Source organism: Simochromis diagramma, unplaced genomic scaffold, assembly GCF_900408965.1.
Source record: "Simochromis diagramma unplaced genomic scaffold, fSimDia1.1 OVJJ01000186.1, whole genome shotgun sequence".
In the NCBI taxonomy this organism is placed as follows: Eukaryota; Metazoa; Chordata; class Actinopteri; order Cichliformes; family Cichlidae; genus Simochromis; species Simochromis diagramma.
In genome coordinates, this window is record NW_024387464.1 from 249,267 (window position 1) to 271,969 (window position 22,703).

Genomic DNA, 22,703 nt, shown 5'->3' on the forward strand with positions numbered 1-22,703 from the left:
CATTTGACGGACTAGTTACACAATATGGGATCAACAAGAAAAGATTTTTAGAATATCAACAAATTAAATCCATAGTAAAAAAGAAATTTAAACCGGGTCAAGTTGAACTACAAACACCACCAAGTGTGGTTCAATTTCTTACTCTTAAAACCCCCAAATTACTATCCAAAATATACAGAATGCTTTCTAAAACAGATGAATCAATATCACTTCCTATTGCAAAATGGGAAGCGGATTTATCAGTTAACTTGGACCAAAACTTCTGGACTCAGATTTGCTTAAAAACCTTTCATCTAATCAGAAATCCTAGTCTTCAATTAATTCAATACAAAATACTACATAGAGTGCACTATACAGGTCATAGGATGTTCAAGATGGGCTTTACGTCTACCAACAACTGCTCACACTGTCAAACCAATACACCGGATAATTATATCAAAGCTCTTTGGTGCTGTCCGCCAGTTCAGAAGTTTTGGCGCGAGATATATGAAGACTTATCAAAGTGTCTGAAATGTAACATTCCAACTTCCCCTTTAGTGTGTTTGTTGGGCAGCTTAGATAATGTCACTACAGATAACAATATAGCCCATATGGTTTTCACTGCCCTATGCATAGCCAAGAAAACAGTCCTCATGAACTGGAAAAATAAAAATAATCTTAATTCTAACCAATATAGAAATTATCTATTAGATTACATTAGTCTTGATACAGCCTCTGCCACCACATCAGATCAATTGCTCTGGGCTCCTTTGATTAGCTCCATCACCTAGTGGGGGTGGGGTGGGGGTCATAGTTTGGTCCCACCTTCGCTGTTGTAATTGGTGTGGGGGTAGGGACAGGCTTAGGGCGTCAGGGGGTTCCCCAGGAGCATCTTCCTTGGGGGGCTCAACCCGGGGTAGCGGTCATGGCCTATTAAGGGCTCTGTTGGCTCTTAGGTGACGGTTTCCTCGTGGCTGCGTGCAGCGGGGCTAGGGGAGGGTCTGTGCTGACGGACGTGGGTTACTGACCTGGTAGCCTGGTAGCCCCTGGGTGGGTCTGGGACAGGCGTGAGGTTCTGGGGGCGCTCCGTCTCTGGGCTGGGGCCCTGGCCGGGCCTCGGGGGCTTGGGTCCTGGTTGGTATGTTGCTGGGGTTGTGGGCAGGGTGGGTGTATGGGGGCCCGGCCCTGGCGCAGGGTGCCGCCAGTGCATTGAGCCACCTGGGGGGCTCGTCAACTGGTGGGGGAGGTTGTTACACCTTGCAGGAGCTCTCCTCTCTTCAGGAACTCACTCTGCAGGAGGGGGAGATACAGGAGAGGTGGAGGAAGATCTCAGCTTGGGCGTCTATTGTCTTCTGTAGTCTGGAAGATGAGTGGATGACGGGGCTGGGTGCAGTTTTCTCTGTGGTGGGGTCGGGTGGGCTGTCCCGGGCTCTGTGGGGCCGGGCGGCGCTGCTGTTCTGGGCCCTGGTTCGGATGGGCCTGGGCCCCCTTTCCCTGGCGGGTTGTGGAGTATGGGGGTCAGCGGGGGGAGCTGGCCCCAGGGAGGGGTCACTTGCCCCTCCCTTCCTTCCCTCCCCATCTCCAGCTGCCTCCCTCTTCCCGCTCCACCACAATTACCCACACATGTAGGGCCTTGGGGTAAAGGTGTGTCACCAGGGTGCAGGGGAGGCATCCCCCCCTCTGTCCCCTTCTGGCTGCCTGTGCCTCAATTTTATCCCACAACTTAGACATTCACATTACTCACACTCTCATTACACATACATATAGGATCTTGGGGGTGGGCACGCTACACGGAATCCAAATTACCATCAGGGTGTACACCTCACCCCTGGTGTCGTTGCCCACCTCTCAATTTTAAATACACGTAGACACTGAGGGCCATCAGGAGGGCCTATGCGCTTACCTGCTGCTCTCTGGCAGGTAGCTCCATGCCCTCCTGGGTTTTAAATGCACCTTAGAACACACATGGATCAACACTACATATGAGCGGGTGGAGGGAGGTTTGGAGTCTTCTCACACCCCCGTTCTCTGCGGCCTGCTGGAGCGGGGGGCCAGGAGGAGGAGTTGGCCGTCCGACTGGGGTCTGGAGTGTGGGGCCTCCCTGCTGCTGCGGAGTCGGGGCAGTCTCCTTCTCCCCACCGCAGGGAAAAGGGTAACACTGCCTGGGTCTGGGTGCAGTTTCCCCCTCCAGGGGCAAGGGTACCTAGACCCGGTTCTTAGAGTACGCTTGGGGATTGTGATTGTGTGTACAGTGTCTCTCTATGTCTGTCTCCACGTTGGTTGAGTGTTGAGTAATTGCATATGAGAGCATGAGGGTGGGAATGGATGTTTGTATCTGTGTGTGCCTGTATGTCTGTGTCTATATGTCAGGTTGGGTATCAGACGCCACCTCTCTGGGGACATCTCAGGACATCTAAGGTATGGAGGCCTATCTCCCCCCACCACTTCCCCTGCCGGTGGCAGACGCCCTCAGACATCGGTGCATTGGTGGTTCTTTGTGTCCGGGGATGGGCGCCCCAGGGACACACCGGCTCACTCCTTGGTGGCTGCTTATTGGGGCCTGGAGCCTGGGGCTCGCTCGGGCTACTTCGGGGGTAGGGTGCCCTCGGCCTCTCGGCCTGGGGCTCAGTCACTCTGGCACAGCTGACTGCTGGGTGGAGCTCACAGGCACGTCACTGCAACCCCCCCTGGCTTCTGCTCTGCGGCTGCTGAGTGACCCCTCATCTGGGACTCTCCTCAGCTCTTCTGGGATAGTGGCGCGGCTGCCCCTCTGTTGGTCTTCCTTGGTCTCTTGTGTTCTGGGGGCCTCTGGATGTCTGGAGTCTTGATCTCCTCCATACCTGCTTCATGCCTTGGAGGACGGGGCTGTGGCCCCCCCACACCCTCTAGCAGATCATTACATGAAGGAACCTTTTAAAAAAAACAAGCGCGTCCATGCTCACAGGTGTACACACGGGTGCTCACACACACAAACTACACCCTTTTTGGCTCCTACCTCAAAGCACACTGTGCGCTGTCGATATTACGTGCTGCACAATAATGTTTAATATTTAGTATTTACTGTTATATTCCCATATATCATCGTGATGTTGTTTATTGTATTACTCTCGTTTTCTTCTGCTTGTTTTCTTTTTTCTTTCTCAACAGGTGAGCCAGGTGATAGATATATAGATATATATATATATATATATATATTGTCTGCTTATTTAGTTGGTTTTTGTTTTTTTTGCCCTTTATCCCCGTCCCTCTTCTCCGCTGTTTTTCCCCCTCTTCCTTTCTCCCTTTTCTTTTCCTCATTCAAGTCCGTATCTAGCAAGTGAAAATAAAAAAATAAATAAAATAAACAATAAAAGGTGAATCAAATAGACCATTACGGCAAGGTTGGGATGGTCAATTTGGTAAAGTAAATCCGTTGGGCATCTTTCTTCGCCTTTAGACAATAATTCTGATGGCAAAAGAACCAAACAGGACAGGCATTAAAAATAAATAAATAAATAAAAAAAAAAGGTGAGTAAAAAATATATTCCGCAGTACCCGTGTATTAGTGTTTGGGTACACATGCTTCAAATATCAATAATGCGCATCAATTCTGTCACTACCCTGCTTTTGCGCACCACTTTCTTATATGCGTTTATTTTGTAAACACACAGAGTACACACCACTGTGCACAGCCCAGGCACACGCAAAATCAGCTGATCTCATCTGATGCACATCTGCTCCTTGATCATTTAACATTTGTCCTGATTTTTGGCACGAGTGGCGTACGATCAGCACCGCAGCTGGATGGCCCGATTTACAGGCGCAGCTGATACTCACCAGAATAATTTACTAAAATTAGTTGCTAAGTCTGTTTTTAAATCCAGTTCAGTCTGTTAATGTTGATAACGGTTTCAAACGAACGTTAATAGGTGTGTTGCTAAGCCTAATAACTTAAAAAACAAGCTTGAAATGTACCCGTCCCATTTTCCCCTTTTTTGTTTTTTTTCTCTGTACTGTAAATCTTCCGTCTAAGAAGAAATCTGAGGCTGCTGTTCTGAGAATGAGCTACCAAAGCTTTTTCTGAATAAATCAATAAAGATCCATTTATGGAAAGCTGTGATGAAGGCAGTTTTGTCTTTAATTATATTCAACAATATAACATATTTGACCACTTTTAAGTGATTTTTCTAACTTTAATACACTAAAGTTAAGGTTATATACCTAATTTCTAGTAAGTGGTCCAGCCCCTCCTATATTTTTATGTATGTGGCCCTCAGTGAAAAAAGTTTGGACACCCCTGGTTTACAGCATCCTGCCATGAAGTTACATTTGTCCCTACTCATTGGGGACCCTCATGTTAACTTTTATCTAGTGGAAAAAAGTTCATCCTCCAGTTTCACTGTGTTTATGTTATGCTAACATAGCTATGTAGCTAGCCACCACGTAGCACATCATTAGATACCAGCTAGCCCAACTTCAATAACCCTACAAACGTCACTGCTGTTTAGTTTTCTGTCTTCATTTATGTCGGGAATGATAGCAGAGCTGTACGTCTTAATTTTTGCTGGATTTTTGGCTTCACAACCTTTCTTCATGGTTTGTGCACGTTGAAGCTCATTTTGCTCTTCATGGTGTTTCAACCGACGACATGAAATACCATCTTGTGGTGGCCTCGCTAGAGCCGCTGTCCACCCGCTGGGAATTACACTGCTCTCAAGGTGCTGCTGTGTTTTTACCATCAGCATGACTGCGCACTGCGGCCTTTGCAGTTTTAAGGCCCAGGGCAACGAGCCTGCCAGCACTCTGTAGCGGCCGCGACCGCTGGCGATAAGGAAAGGCTGCTCTTTATAGGGGACTCACGATGTTTTCTGGTTGACTCCAGCTCCGAGAAGAGCCTTGGGAACTCTTGTGTTGTCTTTGCATACCTCCACAATGGTTTATTATTTAATCTTAAATTTTTTGGGGGGAGATTTCCCGTGTACCACTACAGGGAGCCTAAGTATCACCAGCAGTACTCGTACCACAGTTTGAGAACCACTGTTATAAAGCATTAATTTCTAATATGATGCTAGTCTTCTGTAAACTAATTATAAAATAATATATCTGCTCTGTATGTCTGCTATTATTTTTCTAATTAATATGATAGAATGATAAGACTTCATATGAAATGTAATTCTACCCACATCCTCCATATAATAAATACAGAAGAATAATATAATTTATTTTTATACATGTTACATATTTCATAATTCATTTCTTAACAAATCCATTCATATTGTAAATGTTTTCACAATTACAGCAATTCTTTAGTAGCTTTTTAACTAACTGTAGACAAGCAGTTTGATTCTTAATAGTAATAATAGTTACTTTAAAAATACACCTTAAAGCTCATACATGAGATGAGTGTCCAGAAAATCACTCAGGTAATCGCAAATCACAGAATATAATACAAGAAGTCTTACAATGAAGCAAAATTACTGAATGTATTGTATCGTAGGATGGTAATTCCTGACTTTTTCTACAGTGGTCCCTCAACATACAGTGTCTGCTCCTTATGCAGCGTGAGATTTAATCAGTTTGTACACAATTGTGCTGTCCTTCTCTCACAGTATGATTTGAAAAGTTTTAGGGTCCTGAAAAAGAAATTTTTGTGTGTCTATTGCAAAAATGAAATTTACTTTCACGTTGTAAGGTTCACTTTGTGCCCCTTTGTCAGGACCGTGAACAACAGATGGGAACCTCTGCTAGAGGTGATAGTGAATGAATGAGTGAGGAAGTGATGTTAGGTTGTTTTTTGTTTATTCAGTCTGTTCTAATATGAATCTAGCAGGTTCATTTCTAAAACAGGAGGATGCATACACATCTACAAATATGTGTTTGTTGTAGGTGCACCTTCATCAGTTCCTGGACCTGGGCCATCTTCTTCTTGATTGAGGGTCCATTTATAATGACTGTTGAAAAATCCAGCCTAGCAGTGAAAAAAAATGAAATAACAGTACAATAACTGTAATAACTTTTTGAAGTTGTGAAATCCACCAAAAAACAGTAAGAAGAGTGTTTCACCTTATACAGCCCAGCCGTGAGTACAACCAAAAAAGCCAACCCTCCCAGGGATCCTATGACAATTGGTTTGATGAAATCTGGCTTAGGATACACCTCCACCACTGTCTCAATCTGATAGATAAAGTGATAGAAAGTCAAAATAATCCACGCTTGTGCATTTCAAACAGGAGAAAATGTGCAATCACCTTGTAAACAGGAGGATTGTAGTTGGACCCTGTTGAAAAGTAGAAGTACTGGTTATCGTCATACTCCAGACTGGCTGTACTGGTCAAGAAGAACTTGGTATACTCAAGTCCAGTCTAAGAGAAAAAAGAAAGAAAAAACGAATGAGATAAGCTTAATTTATGTAGTTTGTGTTCTTTAATTGAATATGACATTTCTAAAGAATATGGTTCAAATAAAGTGACAGTTTTAATCCAAACATAACAAAAATTATCCATTAACTACCTGCTCTATCCATCCTGAACTGAGGTTGGCAGAGATTTCATACGTCCTACTCTGCAGTTTTTCTATGAAAGTGTTGCATTTGAACACTCTGCACCTGGCTACAGAGCAATCCTGTGGGTGATTTAAGAGAGACTGAATGAAACAAAAGCTGTGAACCAGTGTGAGGTGAATTTATGAATTTTTGTCATCTAGCAAGGTGCAGAGGCATACTTACCACTATTTTATTCTTTAGTATAACTGGAACAAAATCTCTGACATCTGATTCTTCATCATTTCCTCTCTGACATTCTGGAATCTGAAATTTACATTTTTTGTTTGAACGGTCCTAACTTTGCCACATGTGCCCATCCCACAGCTAAGCTTGAAACATTTTTTGGAGTCAGCAGCTAAAACATCTGAAATGTATATTACCTGTAGGCTGCTCAAATCCACCCAAATGTCTTTTTCACCAAGCTTCACTGGAACCCTGATCACTAAAGTGAAATTAAGCGCTCTGATATCATTTTTAACCTAAACAAGAAAAGAAGAGGACAACCAATCATTGCAGTTAGGTCTAAATCATACAATGAACTTTAAAAAAATACTGATATATACAGATTTGTACCTTGATTGATTGTTGGATGGGTTTTTGCAAATGAATTATCCCCAAAGTGAAACTTCTGTAGCTGAGAGGAGTTAAACAAAAATATTTCAATTATTAAATAACTATTATTATAAATAATATCAATAAATCATCATTTGTTAATTTCTTAATGGTTTGCTTTTGTTAAAACAGAAAAACACACACCTTTCAAATGTCATTGAAATGCTGTATTTTACATCAATCCATTTCTTTTTGTAGAGTTCACTTGTAGGGGCATGCTCCTGATTTCCACTGAAAAGGAAAAGTGAAATGATTTGTACCGTATATGTGAGGTTTTTGCTTAAATGAAGTGCACCTGGACTAAATGAACAGTACCTGGTGGCATTTGCAGTGACAAAGATCTTCCTCTCAAGTTGACTGTCTGCTTCAATCCCATAGGAGACAATGAAGGAAACCTAAATTCAAATGAAGAAGACAGATTGGAATGACTCCTGTTTTTACTAAACTGTGCAGAAGGGAGAATGGATCATTTGGTCAAAAAAACAAAAAAAAACCCAAACCTTAGTTTGGCTCCTGAAAATTGGCTTGTCAATAGTGCAGTCTGTCCTTCCTCGTGTTAAGCCATCTTCACTGTCCACAGAGTTGCACTCAATTCTTCCCTTTATTAGAAAACAAAATGACTGCTGGATGCATTGGAAGAGCTGCAGATCAGTGATGAACTGATACAGACTCGATCCTGATGCTTTACCTGCTGAATGGTGAACTTCCTGTAGGAGAGTCCAGCTGGGTACGTGAGAATAACACGACTGTTGTGGGAGTTTTCTCCTCTGTTCTCCACTGTGACTGTGACATCTAAAAGCTCATCAATGCCCACTTTAACCTCTGAGGATCTGTGGAGTATTAAGGAGGATGAGAACAAGGCAAAACAAGACAAGACTACAGGCATACCAATGTCAGAGTATATCAAATATGATGTACTTTGAGCTTTGATAAACCATGTTATTTTTTTAGTTCAAACAGTAAGGTAAAAATGGCTGTGCTAAGATATTGGCGCTAAATTCATCCCTTTTTATTGAGTTAACATTCTAATATTTGCTTGTTAGCACAAACAAAACTACTGAGTGTCATCACTTTCAAAAATATTAATGATGGTCATGTAAAGACAAGTTAAGTGACATTAAATTCAGCTTGCAAATAACAACACATTTTAAGAAAACAAGATTCACACGCAAAGCTTAAGTTTTGTAACAGTGCCTCACCTGGTGAAGTTGAAATCCACTTTCAGGTTATCAACGCATTTGTTGTCAGTTCCACAGTTGATCTCAAACCCTAACTGTGGAAGAGAGCATAATGGAAAAGTACATATTATACATTATTTAAAGACTAAATAAGTGGTTTTATGGTGATCCAATGTGCTACTACATGTATGTCTACAGGCAATAAAATCAACAAAATAAAACTTTACAAAGCTAGAAAATAGAAGTTAATATATACACACAAAAAACACAGTTAATAACTGCAACCCTGCACAAATTAAAAGGTTTTGAGTCTGTTTTGAATGTAAACACAGAGCCAGAGTAACAGAAACCCCTCCCTTTAGCACACTTCTAATCTAATTCTGGGAACAGTTCAAAAAGCTGCACCAGATCTGATGTGAGGTTGTTTGAGAGACTGGGGAAGCAGTTATACTTGAGGATAAAAAAAAACAAAAAAAACAAGTGTTTTAAGAACCAAAAGAAGGATTTTAAATTGACCAATTGAGCCAATGAAGGGCGGGAATCAAGAAAGGTTCCCAAAATTTGAATCCCCTCCAACTGTTAGACTGCTTGCCTCAGTTTCACTCATCTGTTCCACTTGTACTCACACAACAATCAGCTGGTTTCAGTTGTTTGACACAGGAGGAAAATAAAGGTGTGGTCTAGGGATGCACCGATACCACTTTTTTGAAAACGAGTATGAGTACAAGTACTTGCATTTCAGTACTCGACAATACCGATACAGAGTACTTAATAAAAACATGATTTAAATTTACAGGTAACAGCTTTAGTCCTGTAATTTAACAAAAAACAAACAAGGGACTAGTTTGGAATTAAGAACATTTATTTAAAATGAAAAGCATGTTGTTTGCAACATATTACAGAATAAATAATTATAAAAAAACAAAATTTAATTTTAAATTTGTTCGTCTGTTTCTCTGTTTAGAAGTCACACTAGCACAGTCACAGCTGGGATGACATCAGAGGCTAGTGCGTCGTAGCTGCTCACTTTTTTAGTTAGTTCCTCAAAGAGGGCGAGGATGGCAACAGTCATCTCCATAAGAGCCCATTGGTGAGCGGTGAGATAGTCAGGGAGTTCATGCTCGGACACATACACGCCCAGCACTCGCTTTTGCTCAGTGAGGGACTGGAGCATGTAATACATGCTGTTCCAGCGCGTCTGTAAGTCCTGCTGCAGTCTCTTTATTGGCTGGTTGAGCTGTCCCTGAATGTCCTCGAGGCGGGAGTAGGCTAAGGCGGAATGTTTAAAATGTCCAACTATTTTCCGCCCCACTGCTATAGCATCAGCTATGCTTCTCTGTGCTAATAAGCCCTCGTGAACAACCAGTTGGAGCGTGTGCGCGACATATGGCAGACTTGGGAGCCCTGCGTCATTCATGGCTTTAATCATGTTTTTGGCATTGTCACAAAGCACAACATGTACTGATGTCTTAGGTATACCCCATGTCTGGAGCATTTCCTCAAACACATGCGCTATAGCCTGGCTGGTGTGCGAGCCGCGGAATTGTTTGGCATGTAATGGCTCGTTGCGGCGTGAAACTCGTCTATCCACTGGGAGGTTAGGCTAACCAGCGACACGGGGCTAACACTGCTTGTCCAAATATCCGTGGTGAAACTAAACGCAGAGGAGGCTTGCAGTAGGCTGTGGATATGTTTTTTCATGGACTCGTGTAGTTTAGGCAGCTCTGTGTCAGTCATGTAGTGGCGGCTTGGGACATCATATCTGGGCTCCAGAACATGGAGGAGACGCAGGAATCCAACATTTTCTACCTCCGAGAGTGGCTGGTCACTCAATGCAATGTACTCGATAATTGCCTGTGCTTGATTAAATTGCTTGTGTTAAATGCACTACCTTTTGAGCCTCCTCTGGACAATTTCGCTGAGCACAATTTGCAGTCCGCCTTTGTTTTGTCATGTTCGTTCACTTTGAAATAGTTCCACACGGCTGACATGTCTCGTCTCGCCTCCCCTTCTCCCCCACTCTCAGCTGCAGCCAGGGCCTGGGGGCGGGCACTCGGCGCCTGTGATTAACCCCTTACACACCGCTCAAACATAGACATTTCTCAGACCGTGGTATCGGTCCCCGGTATTGGGGGACTTTTAACGAGTACGAGTACTTTAGAAAATGTGGTATCGAGGCCGATACCAGATATCGGTATCGGTGCATCCCTAGTGTGGTATACAGCATGGATATGGACAGTACTTTTATTCATAAAGAATGAGAGCATGATGGTAAAGTGTAAAGTGAATCAGGAACAGAAACAACTGCATTATGCTGCTGACACAACTTCAGCTCTTTGCAATCAGCTGCACAGACAACATGCGGCCTCTGCTTCTACCTGTTCATGTTTCTAAAGTAGAATCACCGTGGCGATCGCTTGAAAGTCTCTTTTTGCAGGGTTTCATATTTGCTTTTTGCTGTCAGCTTTGTATTCATACATAAATACTAAGAGCAAGGTCATATGTGTGACTTAAAAACACATTTTTTTTTCTATTTAATATTTATTTCTGAACAGGCAGAAGGCCTTCATGGGCTCAGCTTAAAACATGCCGTCACTGCATTAATGATGACTCATTTACTTCAAGTACTTGCGCAGAAGTCGCTCAAAGAAGTATCAGTCAGTTGCATGCCTACAATAAAATTGATTCAGTAAAGTTAAGGGCAAACCTAAAAGTTTCTCATAACTTCATAAAGTCTAGCCTCAGTTGGTCAGCTAATAGGGTTTTTAAAGGTTTACTTACAGGATGAATGGTTGTTGTTTGGGCCTGCGGGGCAAGACTTGGTCTGAGGTTGGTGTTTGAGGCCGAACCATTAAACGTGAATTTGAGCTCATTGGAAAGTTGGTTGAGAGCGTCTTCGGGGCAAGCCTGCAAGAAGAGGTTTAGGTTCAATGTTGGAGGAGTCTTAAAAGTAAAATTAATTAAACAACTACAACTTCTTAAGTAGATGATATATCCACATTAAGTTTTCACGACCAAAAAACACATTTCGTTTATAACACAGCTTAAATGTGCAAAACTTGAATTAAAAAAAAAAGAACATTTAGGCCCAGTTCTGTGAAATTGTCATATCTCCTATGTAAGCACTTAAACCTCTGGAAAAAAAAAAAAATCAAATTAGAAAGGTGCATTTTTTCAGGACTTCACTGAATATGCTGAAGTTCCTGTATCTCAAAAAAAAAAAAAAAAAAAACCCAGCTGATTCTGTGGGGGCAGGTGGGAGGAACAATGATTTCCCATGGAATGACCTTCATGAATTTTCTTACTAAAACAATATGACACACACAGAGGATATTGATCCTCATTAAAGCCATGGTAATGTCTAGAGTTCAGTAACTCACCAGAGTGTTTTGTGCTGTGGGATCACTTTTCATTGTCAAACCAAGCGACATGTTGACTGCAAAACCTGGCGCTGTATTTGAAGCATTATATGTTTGTTAAAATGCTCATGAAAAAAAATGTGATCATTTGAAAACAAGTTTAACTGATGACTGCAAATTACCAGGAGTAAAGGACCTCCCCTGACATGACAATTATTAGATTTTTTTTTTAATCTCTTCTAAGATGTCTGAAGGACATAGGTGATATATTAATCAAAGGATCTTAGTATATGACATATGAATTGTTTGTGTTTATTATTTGATTCAATTCAGTTCATGTCCAAAGATCTAAATATTTGAGAAATACTTCTTGACAAAGTTTCAGGACAGCATATCTAGATATTTAGAAATGAATGGTTAACTACCTTGAAATAGTATATCCTGGCAGTTTTGAGGAGAGGTTGTGCACCTGTATATCTTCCCTCTTCCATTTTGTGAAAACTGTTCAAGCGGAGCACTGATGAGCAAACTAAGGAAATAAATCCAGACAGTCTGTGTAAGTAAACTACAGTTTACTCTTTCTGTTAATAAATATTTGATATTTGATTCTGTTTTATTTCCAGACATGCACCTAATAAAAATTTAAAAGAAAAGAAAAACAGTAATAATCTCAAACAGCAAATGTTTAAGGCAACTGCAACCAACATTGATAACAACAGTTCATATTGTGACTTACTCTGATCGTCTCTGAACTACCTGATATCCAAAACCAGCAGCAGAGTTACTCAGGGTCTTCCAAGCCACGGGATCAATATTGAAACCAAGTGCAGCATTTAACACTGAGGAATAATGAATACAAATCTTTAAAATCACTGTAAAAAAAGATAACATTATTATTATAGCACTACTAATCATAATGACATTTCGGAAACTGTTTACGCTGTGTTAGTCTAATTTCATTCTACCTCTCGAGTACCAGAGTGTTTCTTTCATTACCACTAGAGTGCACTAGAGTAAGACAATTTAAAGGTAGTAACTTTTCACTTATAAAACTTTAATGTGGAGCCCATTTTGTTTGTTTGCTCTGTCCCGTTCGGTACTTTAGCAATCAGAATTATTGTCTGAAGGTCAATGGATTTATTTTTCCAAGTGGGTCAGTATGGGTTTGCCATATTGGTCCACTTGATTGATCTTTATTATTAACATTAGTATTATTTATTTATTTATTTTATTTTAAGTTATTATAGACTGGACAGAGATGAATGGAGGCTAAGAAAGGGAAAAAGAAAGAATGGGAGGGAAAGAAAAACAGAGGGGAAGAGGAACACTGAGAGAAGACACACACAAAAAAAAAAAAAAAAAATAAATAAATAAAAATAAGCTGGATCACCTGTTGGAATGAAAAAGAAAAAAGAAAACAAGCAAAAAGAGAACAACACAGTAGGGAGACCACAGCAACAACCTAGATGAGTAGTGTAACAATAAATAGTAAATACGGGATGGTATTGAGGAGCACGTAAGACTGACAGTGCGCAGTATGCTTTGAGGCCAGAGCCAAGGAAGGGTAGTTTGTGTCTTTGAACACCTGTGTGGACAACTGTGTGCGTGAACACACTTGTTTTCAAAAGGTCTCTCCATGTAATGATCTGCTAGAAGGTGTGGGGAGCCATAGCCCCGTCCCCCAGGGCATGAAGCAGACATGGAGGAGATCCAGCCCCCAGACATCCAGAGGTCTTCCAGAGTGTGAAAGGACCCAAGTCCCCAAGGCCCTGCCAGAGCCCCAGCACGGAGGCGGAGCACCCCTGGAACCCCAAACCCTGCCAACACTGACTGCACAGAGAATAGAAATCAAGTATTCTTCAGAAAGTTTTTCCAGTGTCTGTTGCTAAAGTTGTCATAAATGTGCGGCACTGTAGGTTGCTTTGCTTTCACTATTCTGTCCAATTCATCCCAAACCAGCTCGATGGGGTTTAAGTCTGGAGATTGTAATGGCCACTCCATGTTTTCAAGCTTACCATCTTGTTCTTTCCTCCTAAGGTAGTTCTGGCACAGCTTGGACTTATGTTTTGGGTCATTATCCTGCTGTAGGATGAACCCCTGACCAACTAGACACATACCAGAGGGTATTGTAAGCAGAATGCTGTGGTAGCCATTTTAGTTCAGGGTGCCTCTCAGTCTGTACAAGTCACTGACCCTGAATCCAGCAAAACAGCCGCAGATCATCACACTTTCTCCTCCATGTTTGATAGTTGATACCACACACTGTGGAAACATCCTTTCACCTACAGTACTTCAAGGCATACAAAAATCCTGCGTGACGAACCAAAGATTTCAAATTTCAATTTATCAGTCCATAATACCTTCTTCCAGTCTTTAGTAATCCAAGGGTGGTGTTTCATTGCCCAGACAAGCATCTTTGTCTTATTATGGCATCGTAGCAATGGCTTTCTTGCTGCAACTCGTCCTGTCTAACCTGCAGCTTAAAGTCTTCTCTTCACAGCTGAAACTGGGACTTGCTTACTACGCCCACTACTAAGCTGTGCTTAAAGCTGTTGTCCTGTGAGCCACCTATCACACAAGCTGTTAATTCTCAGAAACTTGACCTTTGACTCAGTTGTGGCTTTGGGTCTGCCAGACCTCTTTCTGTCAGAGTTGTCCCCAGTTTCTGAGAGCCTTTTGTTTGCTGTGGGGAAAAAAACAAAACAACGGAGAGCACGTGAAACTGCCCGAGGGGAGAAAACACAATGAGCGCAGAGAAAACGTTTCCTGATAGCAGTGAGAATGACAACCCCACTGTAAAATTACTTCCAAGGTTCTCATTCCTCCGTGTGGAAGTTTTTTGCCTTCAAAGAAGACGATGAGAGTCAAAAAAAATATATCATTTGCAAGCTGTGTTTTGCCATAGTAGCAGCACCGCAAGGTAACACTACAAATCTGTATAACCACCTCAAACATCACCATAAAGTGCAATATGACAAAGCTGTAAAGGCCAAGAAAGTGACAGGAGAAAATCCGTCCCCATCAACCACCCAAACAATAATAACCAACGTTATACAGCGCTTCCCCATACCTGTCGACCTCCTGCAGGCACAAAGAAATTACGGAGGCCATTACTTATCACCTGACCAAAGATATGGCTCCCATCAACACTGTGCAAAACGAGGGATTTAGGAAAATGATCAACACCCTAGACAAACGCTACACAGTGCCGTCCCACAACTATTTTAAAAATGTTGCACTACCTGCTCTATACACGCAGTGTTGAGCAACGGCGGAGACAGAATTTCAAGCAGTACAACGTTTTGCGGCAACGACAAAATGTGAGACATTTATTGTTTTTATGTTCAGTCTCAACTGTTACGAAGTTGATGTGCAGTTAATAAGTGCAAGAAATATTTATATTGGAAAAGAAAATTGAGAGAGAATCGTGATCTCAATTCTAAGCAAAAAAAAAAATTGTGATTCTCATTTTATGCAAAATCGTGCAGCCCTAGTTTCACATCTCGTTCACTCTTTCCCTCTGTGCTCTGTTGGTGCGCAAACTCGCACAACCCTCAGCAGAGAACCCCTACTCACCCTCCTCCCAGCTAAACATCCAATCACTTTTAGTATGCAAATGACCTGGTGTCAGGTTTCTCAGCAGGTAGGGCAGAGCAAAATGAAGCAGCAAACCTCTGTCGTAAAAATCACTTATTATCTCGTGAGATAATTAACAACTAAAAAATACAAACATATTTATACAGTCAACGATTCCATTGTTGTTTCCACAGTTTCAGTCTGGTAGAGAAGTGTATCTTTCTGTGAGCCTGTCTGCTGCACAGAGTTGACTGAAGGGCCTGTGTCTGTGTCCGCGACACAAAGCCCTGCCCCAGTTTTCAACTCTGCACTCAGTTTTCTCATTTCACATACTGATGTAATCACAGTGATTTTAGTAAAGCTTCTTCACATTTTACCCCAGCTTCCAGCAGCTCACAAAGGGAGTGAGTGAAAAAGAAAGTGAGATACATTATTTTTTCCAAGCATTTAAAAAATTCTGTGCTGCTCCTGCCTGTACCAATACCAGTAGCAATGACGCTGTTGCTACTACATCAGAGACAACAGCTAGCATGTCTGCTCCTGTGGCATCAACAGGCGCTGCTTCGCCTGTACCTCTGCCAACAATTGCTGTCCCAAAGCAACTTGCTCAGCTACCCAGTGACTTAAATTGCAACACACCACAATATTGAGTAGTTACCCCAAATGTGTATTTGGTTGTACAACATTAAGATCGTTCAATCCTGCCTGGCACCGCACACGATCATGGCTAGAGTACTCTGTTGTGTGGAACACATGCTTCTGTTTCCCCTGTCAGAAATATGGCACCACTGTTAATGAGAGGGATGCAGTTTTTACCTTAACTGGATTTAACAACTGGAAAGCAGCACTTGATCGAGACAAGGGGCTACAGAGGCATGTGTCCAGCCACAACTATGTGCATGCTTCAACCATCTGGACTAAGCATAAAAGCAGAGAGGCCACAGGAGCGACTGTGGATTCAATGTTGGTTGGTAAAACACAACTTGAAAAAAAAACATTACTATGTCAAGAGTAATAGTAGTGCTATATATTTCTCTGTGTAAATGAGTTGGGGCTTCGTGGGACTCCTGAATGGTAAATGGCCTGCATTTGTATGGCGCTTTACTCAGTCCCTAAGGACCCCAAAGCGCTTTACACTACATTCAGTCATTCACACACTGGCAATGGCAAGCTACGTTGTAGCCACAGCTGCCCTGGGGCGCACTGACAGAGGCGAGGCTGCCGGACACTGGCGCCACCGGGCCTTCTGACCACCACCAGTAGGCAGACATGGGGTTAGTATCTTGCCCAAGGATACTTGACAGGAGGCAACCTGGGATCGAACCACCGATCTTCTGATTTTAGTGGCTGACCTGCTCTGCCACCTGAGCTACAGCCACCCAACCTTGAGACATGATGCAGCAGGTAATGATGATGACATCGCATCAGGTATGTTTCTAAAACTGAGGGAATATACATTAGATAAGGATGAGAAGCTTTTGCCTCAAATGTGATGGGACTAGGGATAGGTGTAATGTGGAAAATTTGTCTATGATAATACGGTTTGTCAGAAATTCCATGCCAGAGGAGCATGTTACTGGGTTGCTTGACTTGCAACAACTTAATGCAAAGTACATCACCTCTGAGATACTGTTACATCTTTCTGATGCTGGCTACAATGCTGACAGTATACTTTGCCAGTTTTATGATGGGGCTTCTGTAATGAGTAGGATTAAATGTGGTGTACACACTTTGAGAGGATTGACAAATATGTCCCATACATCTACTGCTACAACAACCAACTTAGTGGTTGTGCATGCCATTAGAGTGAGCCATGTGCAAAAAGATTTTTTTAGTCTTTCTAGTTCACTCTACAACTTTTTTCACCACCACTAAGTCCTCAATAAACATGATGCACCTTGTCTAAAAAGACTGCTTGAGATCAGATGGACAAGCCACTATGAGGTGAGAATGTGCATTGTGGAAAATCAAGAAGAAATCCTTAGTATCCTGTCTGAGAAGACAGAAGATGATGATGCTGCAGTTGACCTGTGCACTGAGGCATCAGGCCTGCTATGACAAATTCAGAGGCATCACTTCTCTGAGAATGGAAAGTTCCTAGTGTGAGTGCTTGGTGTCTTAAAACCAGCAAATGCTATTGTACAGTCTCAGTCAGCTGATCTTTGCAGTGCTTCTGAGGTTGTTAGTGCAGCACTTGACTCCTTAAAAAACATCTGTGAGGATGACTGCTGGGGAGTGTCTTCTCCTGCTGAGGATTAGTCACATCCAACAAAGAGAAGGACAACAATGAACAAACAAAGTGTTGTGCTCTCAACTTTGGGCCATACAGGCTCTGGTGCCCCTACCATTTCTCCCCATCAGTCTCTCAAAAGATCCCTGCTCATCATCCTTGACAGGGCCATTTCAGAAATAGAAACTAGATTTTCACACAAGAATATTGAAAATTGTTTGTAACAGCCCTGGTAATTGGTGTATCTTCAGCATCGTATGAGAGTTCCTTCTCCACTTTGTCATAGGTCTTAACCCCTATCGTCACACCATGTTACATAAAAGAAAGAGAAATTTGGTGATGTTGGCCCAATAGAAGTTCATAATGAATAACTTGGATATGGATGAAAGTTTTTGGAAAGGGAAACAGGAGACTGTTACTGTAGAGTGGATTGAGGAGAAAGGAGAGTGTTTAGTTGCAAACACAGAGTTCTGTTTGTTGTAATAAAAAATAAAAAAAGACAAAAAAGTTAATATGTTCTGTTCTAAATCCATTGTGTTCTACAAATTAGTTTGAGTGTTGTAGGAAGAGACATGGTGAATTGTTTGTGTGTGTGTGTGTGTGTTTTATTACTATGCAAACTCTTTTTAGTTTTGTAAATATTGGCTATATTGAGAGGTCTCATTTTATTCTTACTTAATCTTGCCAATTAATTTGAGATTTAGGCCATCCAATTAAGATAAATTTTATGTTGTTGGTTGTAAAGATCCTGATGGATATTTGGTGTTCTTTATTTTTTTTTTAATTCTATTTTCCTACCCTTTTAGTTTTGTTAATATTGGCAATAGTGAGAAGTGTTATTGTTGGGTTCGAATATATTTGATACAGGCCATCCAATTAAGGTAACTGTCATGTTTTTAGCTTTTATAATCTGATGAGAAATATTTTATTTTTTGCTGTTTTATTTTTCAGTTTTCCCCCTGAGGGATAGCCACCTTAACGTGGTCAGGGGGTTTGCATGCCTCAGTGACCCTAAGAACTAGACCAGGAGAAGCTTAGCCTTTAGGTGGGACAGCCAATCCAATTACATGACAAAAACAGTTATCCACAGCACCCCACCCCTTTCCCTGCTCCATTGCCACAAAATGCACATTGCTACATTTCTGTCTGCCCCCTCATATATGCCTGTCTAGAACCGGCCCAGGTCAGTCCATTTTTCATAGGTTGCTGTAATTCACAAATAGAAAATGAAAAACAAAATCAGAAGGTACAAAGTTGTCTTACCTGACAATAACGTAGCACTGAATATCAAGTCCATGGTGTTGCTCCCGATGAAAGATAAAGTGTGATTTCTTTTCTTTTTTTAAAGAGCACTACTAGTACTGGAAGTTTTGAGTCAGATTACAAATTCATGTAGACAATATCAGAAAAACTGTAAGGCTGAATTTATTTTCTATCAATTAAATTAATTTTAATGGGTTGGAAATGCTTCCCACAGCATTTTGTGTTAGCAGTACTTGTAAATTGATCTGTAAATTCAGAAAGTAACTGCTTTTCTGCAAATCTTTTATATGTTTCTACCAGTCCTTCAAATAGAAATAACAGCCTGTTTATTTTCCCCTGTTTGCTTTTCTCCGCGTCTCCCTAACACGCTGTTAAATTGTTCCTCTTGTATCATTTAAAGCAATTGTGTCCCGTCAACTCTCCCTTAAAGACACAGTACAGCCACGTCGCAACGGATTTCGGTCCTGAACCAAAGTAATGGAGAGAATTTTGCTTCAAAAGTCTAACAAATGCGTACGATATGATCCACAAGTGTAAACTAAGATGTACAAATGTGTACAATGATTTGAGGACTCACAAGCTTTAATCCACACCCAAATACGAAGCAACCTGGCCACACGTAAAACTATTTTACAAAATTAAATACTGACCATTAACGCACAGCTTACTTTATTAGGTTCAGCCCCACGAATCCGATTATTTTACCTTACGAAAACCTGTGCGTACAAATGTCGAAAAACACGTAACATCTCTCTCGCTCACCAACAACCCATTAAATACGTGCGGACGAATCGTCTGGAACGCGAAGATCGAGGTGGTATTTCAGATGCATTGTCCCAGTGTAAAAATGACTGCAAAGGATGATCCACAGTGACGGCCCCACCCACTTGCAGCTGTGCACTAAACATTTATAGGCTACTGCTAAGTGTCTGTAATTGGTAACTCCGAGCTTTCTGATAAAGGGGTTGCGAGTTGTTCAATTTATTTAGAAAAAGGAGTTTACATGTTTTGGCAAAACAAAACAAAACAAAACAAAACAAAACAAAAAACAGATGTCCCAGTTTTACACTGGGACTTGAATGCATCTTACATTTGTGGATCTCTGCGAGGGGGGCTGCCTGAATATGGAGTGCCAGGACTGCCATAATGCATTAATTAAATACACCATTAAATAATTAATTAAATGTGGCAATAATTAATTAAAATTGGAATTAATTAATTAAATAAATAGTTATGACACATGTAATTAATTAATTATTGACACATTTAATTAATTATTTATGGATTTCACATTTTAATTAATTATTGACACATTTAATTAATTAATTATTGACACATTTAATTAATTATTTATGTATTTCACATTTTAATTAATTATTGACACATTTAAATAATTATTGACACATTTAATTAATTATTTAATGATATATTTATTTATTTCATTTTGGCAGTCATGGCGCCTGGCTCTCATCATGAAATAATTTTATCTGTCAGCCTCACCCATCAAACTCAGGGGGCGGGGTTAACGCTGCCCATGCAGCTTCTCTAACATTTGATTGGTTGCCGTGCAAAGTAAGTCAAAACAGGTCGATCCTAGATAATCGATTGCTTGTGTAGACTTGGGGCAGCCATGGTGGTGGTGTAGTTTTAAAATACCCCGTTTTTCTGTCACCAGCTACACTTTTAACAGTGTTTTAGCCGCGAATGTCGCGACGTATGTCTGGTCAGGTTGTCAACATAGAACATGTTTGCAAAAGTGCTCAGATGTTTTCAGAGATTTCACTAGCTCTGCTAACAGTCAGCATGCAGAGTGCACCCAGGGGGTTACGTTAACCGGTTTGTTTACATATTCCACTCTCCGTGTTCCACATGTTGCATTCGCAGATTCTCATTTTCACCGAACGATCGTCTCTTTCCGCCTGGTCTTGTGTCTCTGTGCTTCTGTAACATAAATAACGAGCTGACATTTTTCTCACGAAACCAGCGATCAGCTCAACAGACCCTCAGTTTACCTGCATGCACCCTCCTCCTCATCTGTCAGCTGTTTAACACCTGCTGCTAATTCAAGAAACACGCCTACGTTACCTGGTGATAGTCACAGTTTAACCGGGCAGCCAGTACTTGATATAAAGCAATGTCAGCGCATTTTTCTGCACAAGATAAGTAAATATAGTGTTTTCCCCGAGCGCAGAGCTGCTGGAGCTTGTTTCCTTACAGAGCACTTTATAGGCGAAGCAGCTTCATCAGCGGCTGATGTCCAATCACCGGCACACAGCTTTGAAACCTCAGCTGAGTTTTAGCTCTCAGTGGTTAAACGCTGGACTTCATTCACTCAGGTTCTGTCTGTCGGGTCACGTTTACTTCGCTGTTTTATTTACAACTGAGCAAATCGGTTTGGCTGAGGTTAAAGTTACGTTTCATAACTGCATAGTTTCACAGACGTTTAATAGTTCACTGGCACATGTGTTAGACTGAACTATCATCTAAATATCATCTGTTTTTTAATAGTTATTCAACTGTATTCTAAGCACCAGCTGTCTGTTAGAATGTGATTTTTTTCTCTCTCTGTTGGCAGAGGTATAAAAAATGCGCAGGAAAATCTGACGTGCATGGCAAACTTCACCGACGATATTTAGGGAGGAATAAACACACATCAAACATAAATGAACCATTTGCCTGTCTCCATAATTGAGAGCATTTTCTCTTCTTATGTCAACACTCTCTCTCTTTTTTTTTCTTTTTTTTTCTTTTTCGGTCATGTTATGTTTACCTGTCAAAGGCTTGTTACAAACTATGAAACACATGGTGCAGACTTCTGGATGTTAGAAGAAAACTAATACTGCTCATGAAGGAGACTAATTAAGGCAGGAAGGTGTCCTTTAAAACTAAACATGTTAATAGGACCTCCCTATTTATATCATAGTTTATGATATAGCACGTGTATTTCAGTAATAGCCTGCTGATTTCAGGTGAACAGTCGCTCACGTAGGCGTTATCTGTGATACTCCTTAACTATAATTTATCCAAGTTAACTTCAGTTAACCATTCAGACAGTTGTTTTGCAATGAAAAATATAAACACCCATGCTGCCGGTAGGTTTCCTCAGTGCCAGCTGTTAACATTATAGCTGCTTATGCAGTAACCATGGTAACCACGGACTCTGAGCGGCTGGATCGACGGAGGTCAGACAACAATTTTACATGTATGATCTTAAAACAGGACACAGCCACTATACGTGCTGGCCTCATATCAAATGTGAAGGCAGACTGAGTCTATGTTTGACGTTTTTTATATCTAATCTTCCTTTTCAAACATTTAAACAGCAGCGAGTCTGCAGCTGAGGGAATACAAACTCAAATTGTCGGAACAGGTTTGCTCGTTTCTTGGATTCATTTGGTGATTTATTAAATGTATAACTGTTATTCTAATCTGCTGCCGAGTCTCTTACACTTTTCTTTATGCTGTATATTTTCACGTCTCTGGAATAGTTGGCAGTTAGATAGTCAGCTGGGAAACTTTGTGTTAACTCATGGAGCTGAGGATATCGTGGATATCGTGGATATGCTGACCTCGCTCCGTGGTGTACAGGGCCGTTTACCCTCTGATTAATATTCACTATAAAAATATTAGCCGAACATCATGAAGTCTGTATGTGTTTCATAGTGTCGAACAACCTTTGTACAGTTAAAGCCAGCAGTTACTACATGACAGAAACACCAACGTTATCTCTTTTATGCGTTTATACACAGGTCACGCTGATTACTGAACAAAAACCCAAAGATCAGATGTTAAACAGATTTATTTGCTCTCTCCTCCTTAAACATGTTTTTAATGTTAGTTATAATTCAGAATTATACTGAAACACGTAGGACACATACGAACATCAGGAAATAAAACACCGATAAATATAACCTCAGTAAAAGAAGTCAGCGGGGGTTACTACAGCTGTGTACCGGGGCCTGCGCTTTGTCGGTGGGATTGCTTGC

At 41.2% G+C, this 22,703-nt stretch overlaps 1 protein-coding gene across 1 annotated transcript; it reads right to left on the reverse strand.

Moving 5' to 3' along the window:
- Positions 1 to 5,126: 5,126 nt before the first annotated feature.
- On the reverse strand, positions 5,127 to 19,655 carry LOC120723216 (integrin alpha-M-like). The gene is made up of 17 exons (XM_040014562.1): positions 18,718 to 19,655; positions 12,385 to 12,487; positions 12,074 to 12,177; positions 11,670 to 11,740; positions 11,071 to 11,196; positions 8,311 to 8,384; positions 7,800 to 7,941; positions 7,612 to 7,710; positions 7,427 to 7,506; positions 7,256 to 7,342; positions 7,073 to 7,133; positions 6,880 to 6,978; positions 6,683 to 6,763; positions 6,469 to 6,600; positions 6,207 to 6,320; positions 6,022 to 6,132; positions 5,127 to 5,926 (listed from the first exon to the last, which is right to left on the reverse strand). The coding sequence occupies exons 1-17, from the start codon at positions 18,749 to 18,751 to the stop codon at positions 5,822 to 5,824; spliced, it is 1,623 nt and encodes a 540-aa protein (XP_039870496.1). The 5' UTR covers positions 18,752 to 19,655; the 3' UTR covers positions 5,127 to 5,821.
- Positions 19,656 to 22,703: the final 3,048 nt, after the last annotated feature.

Coding starts and splice junctions, on each gene's coding strand:
- LOC120723216 (XM_040014562.1), bottom strand. CDS start 18,751: ATGGACTTGATATTCAGTGCTACGTTATTGTCAG. Junction 12,178..12,384: donor GTAGTTCAGAGACGATCAGA/GTAAGTCACAAT, acceptor TTATTTCCTTAG/TTTGCTCATCAGTGCTCCGC. Junction 7,343..7,426: donor GTCACTGCAAATGCCACCAG/GTACTGTTCATT, acceptor TTTCCTTTTCAG/TGGAAATCAGGAGCATGCCC.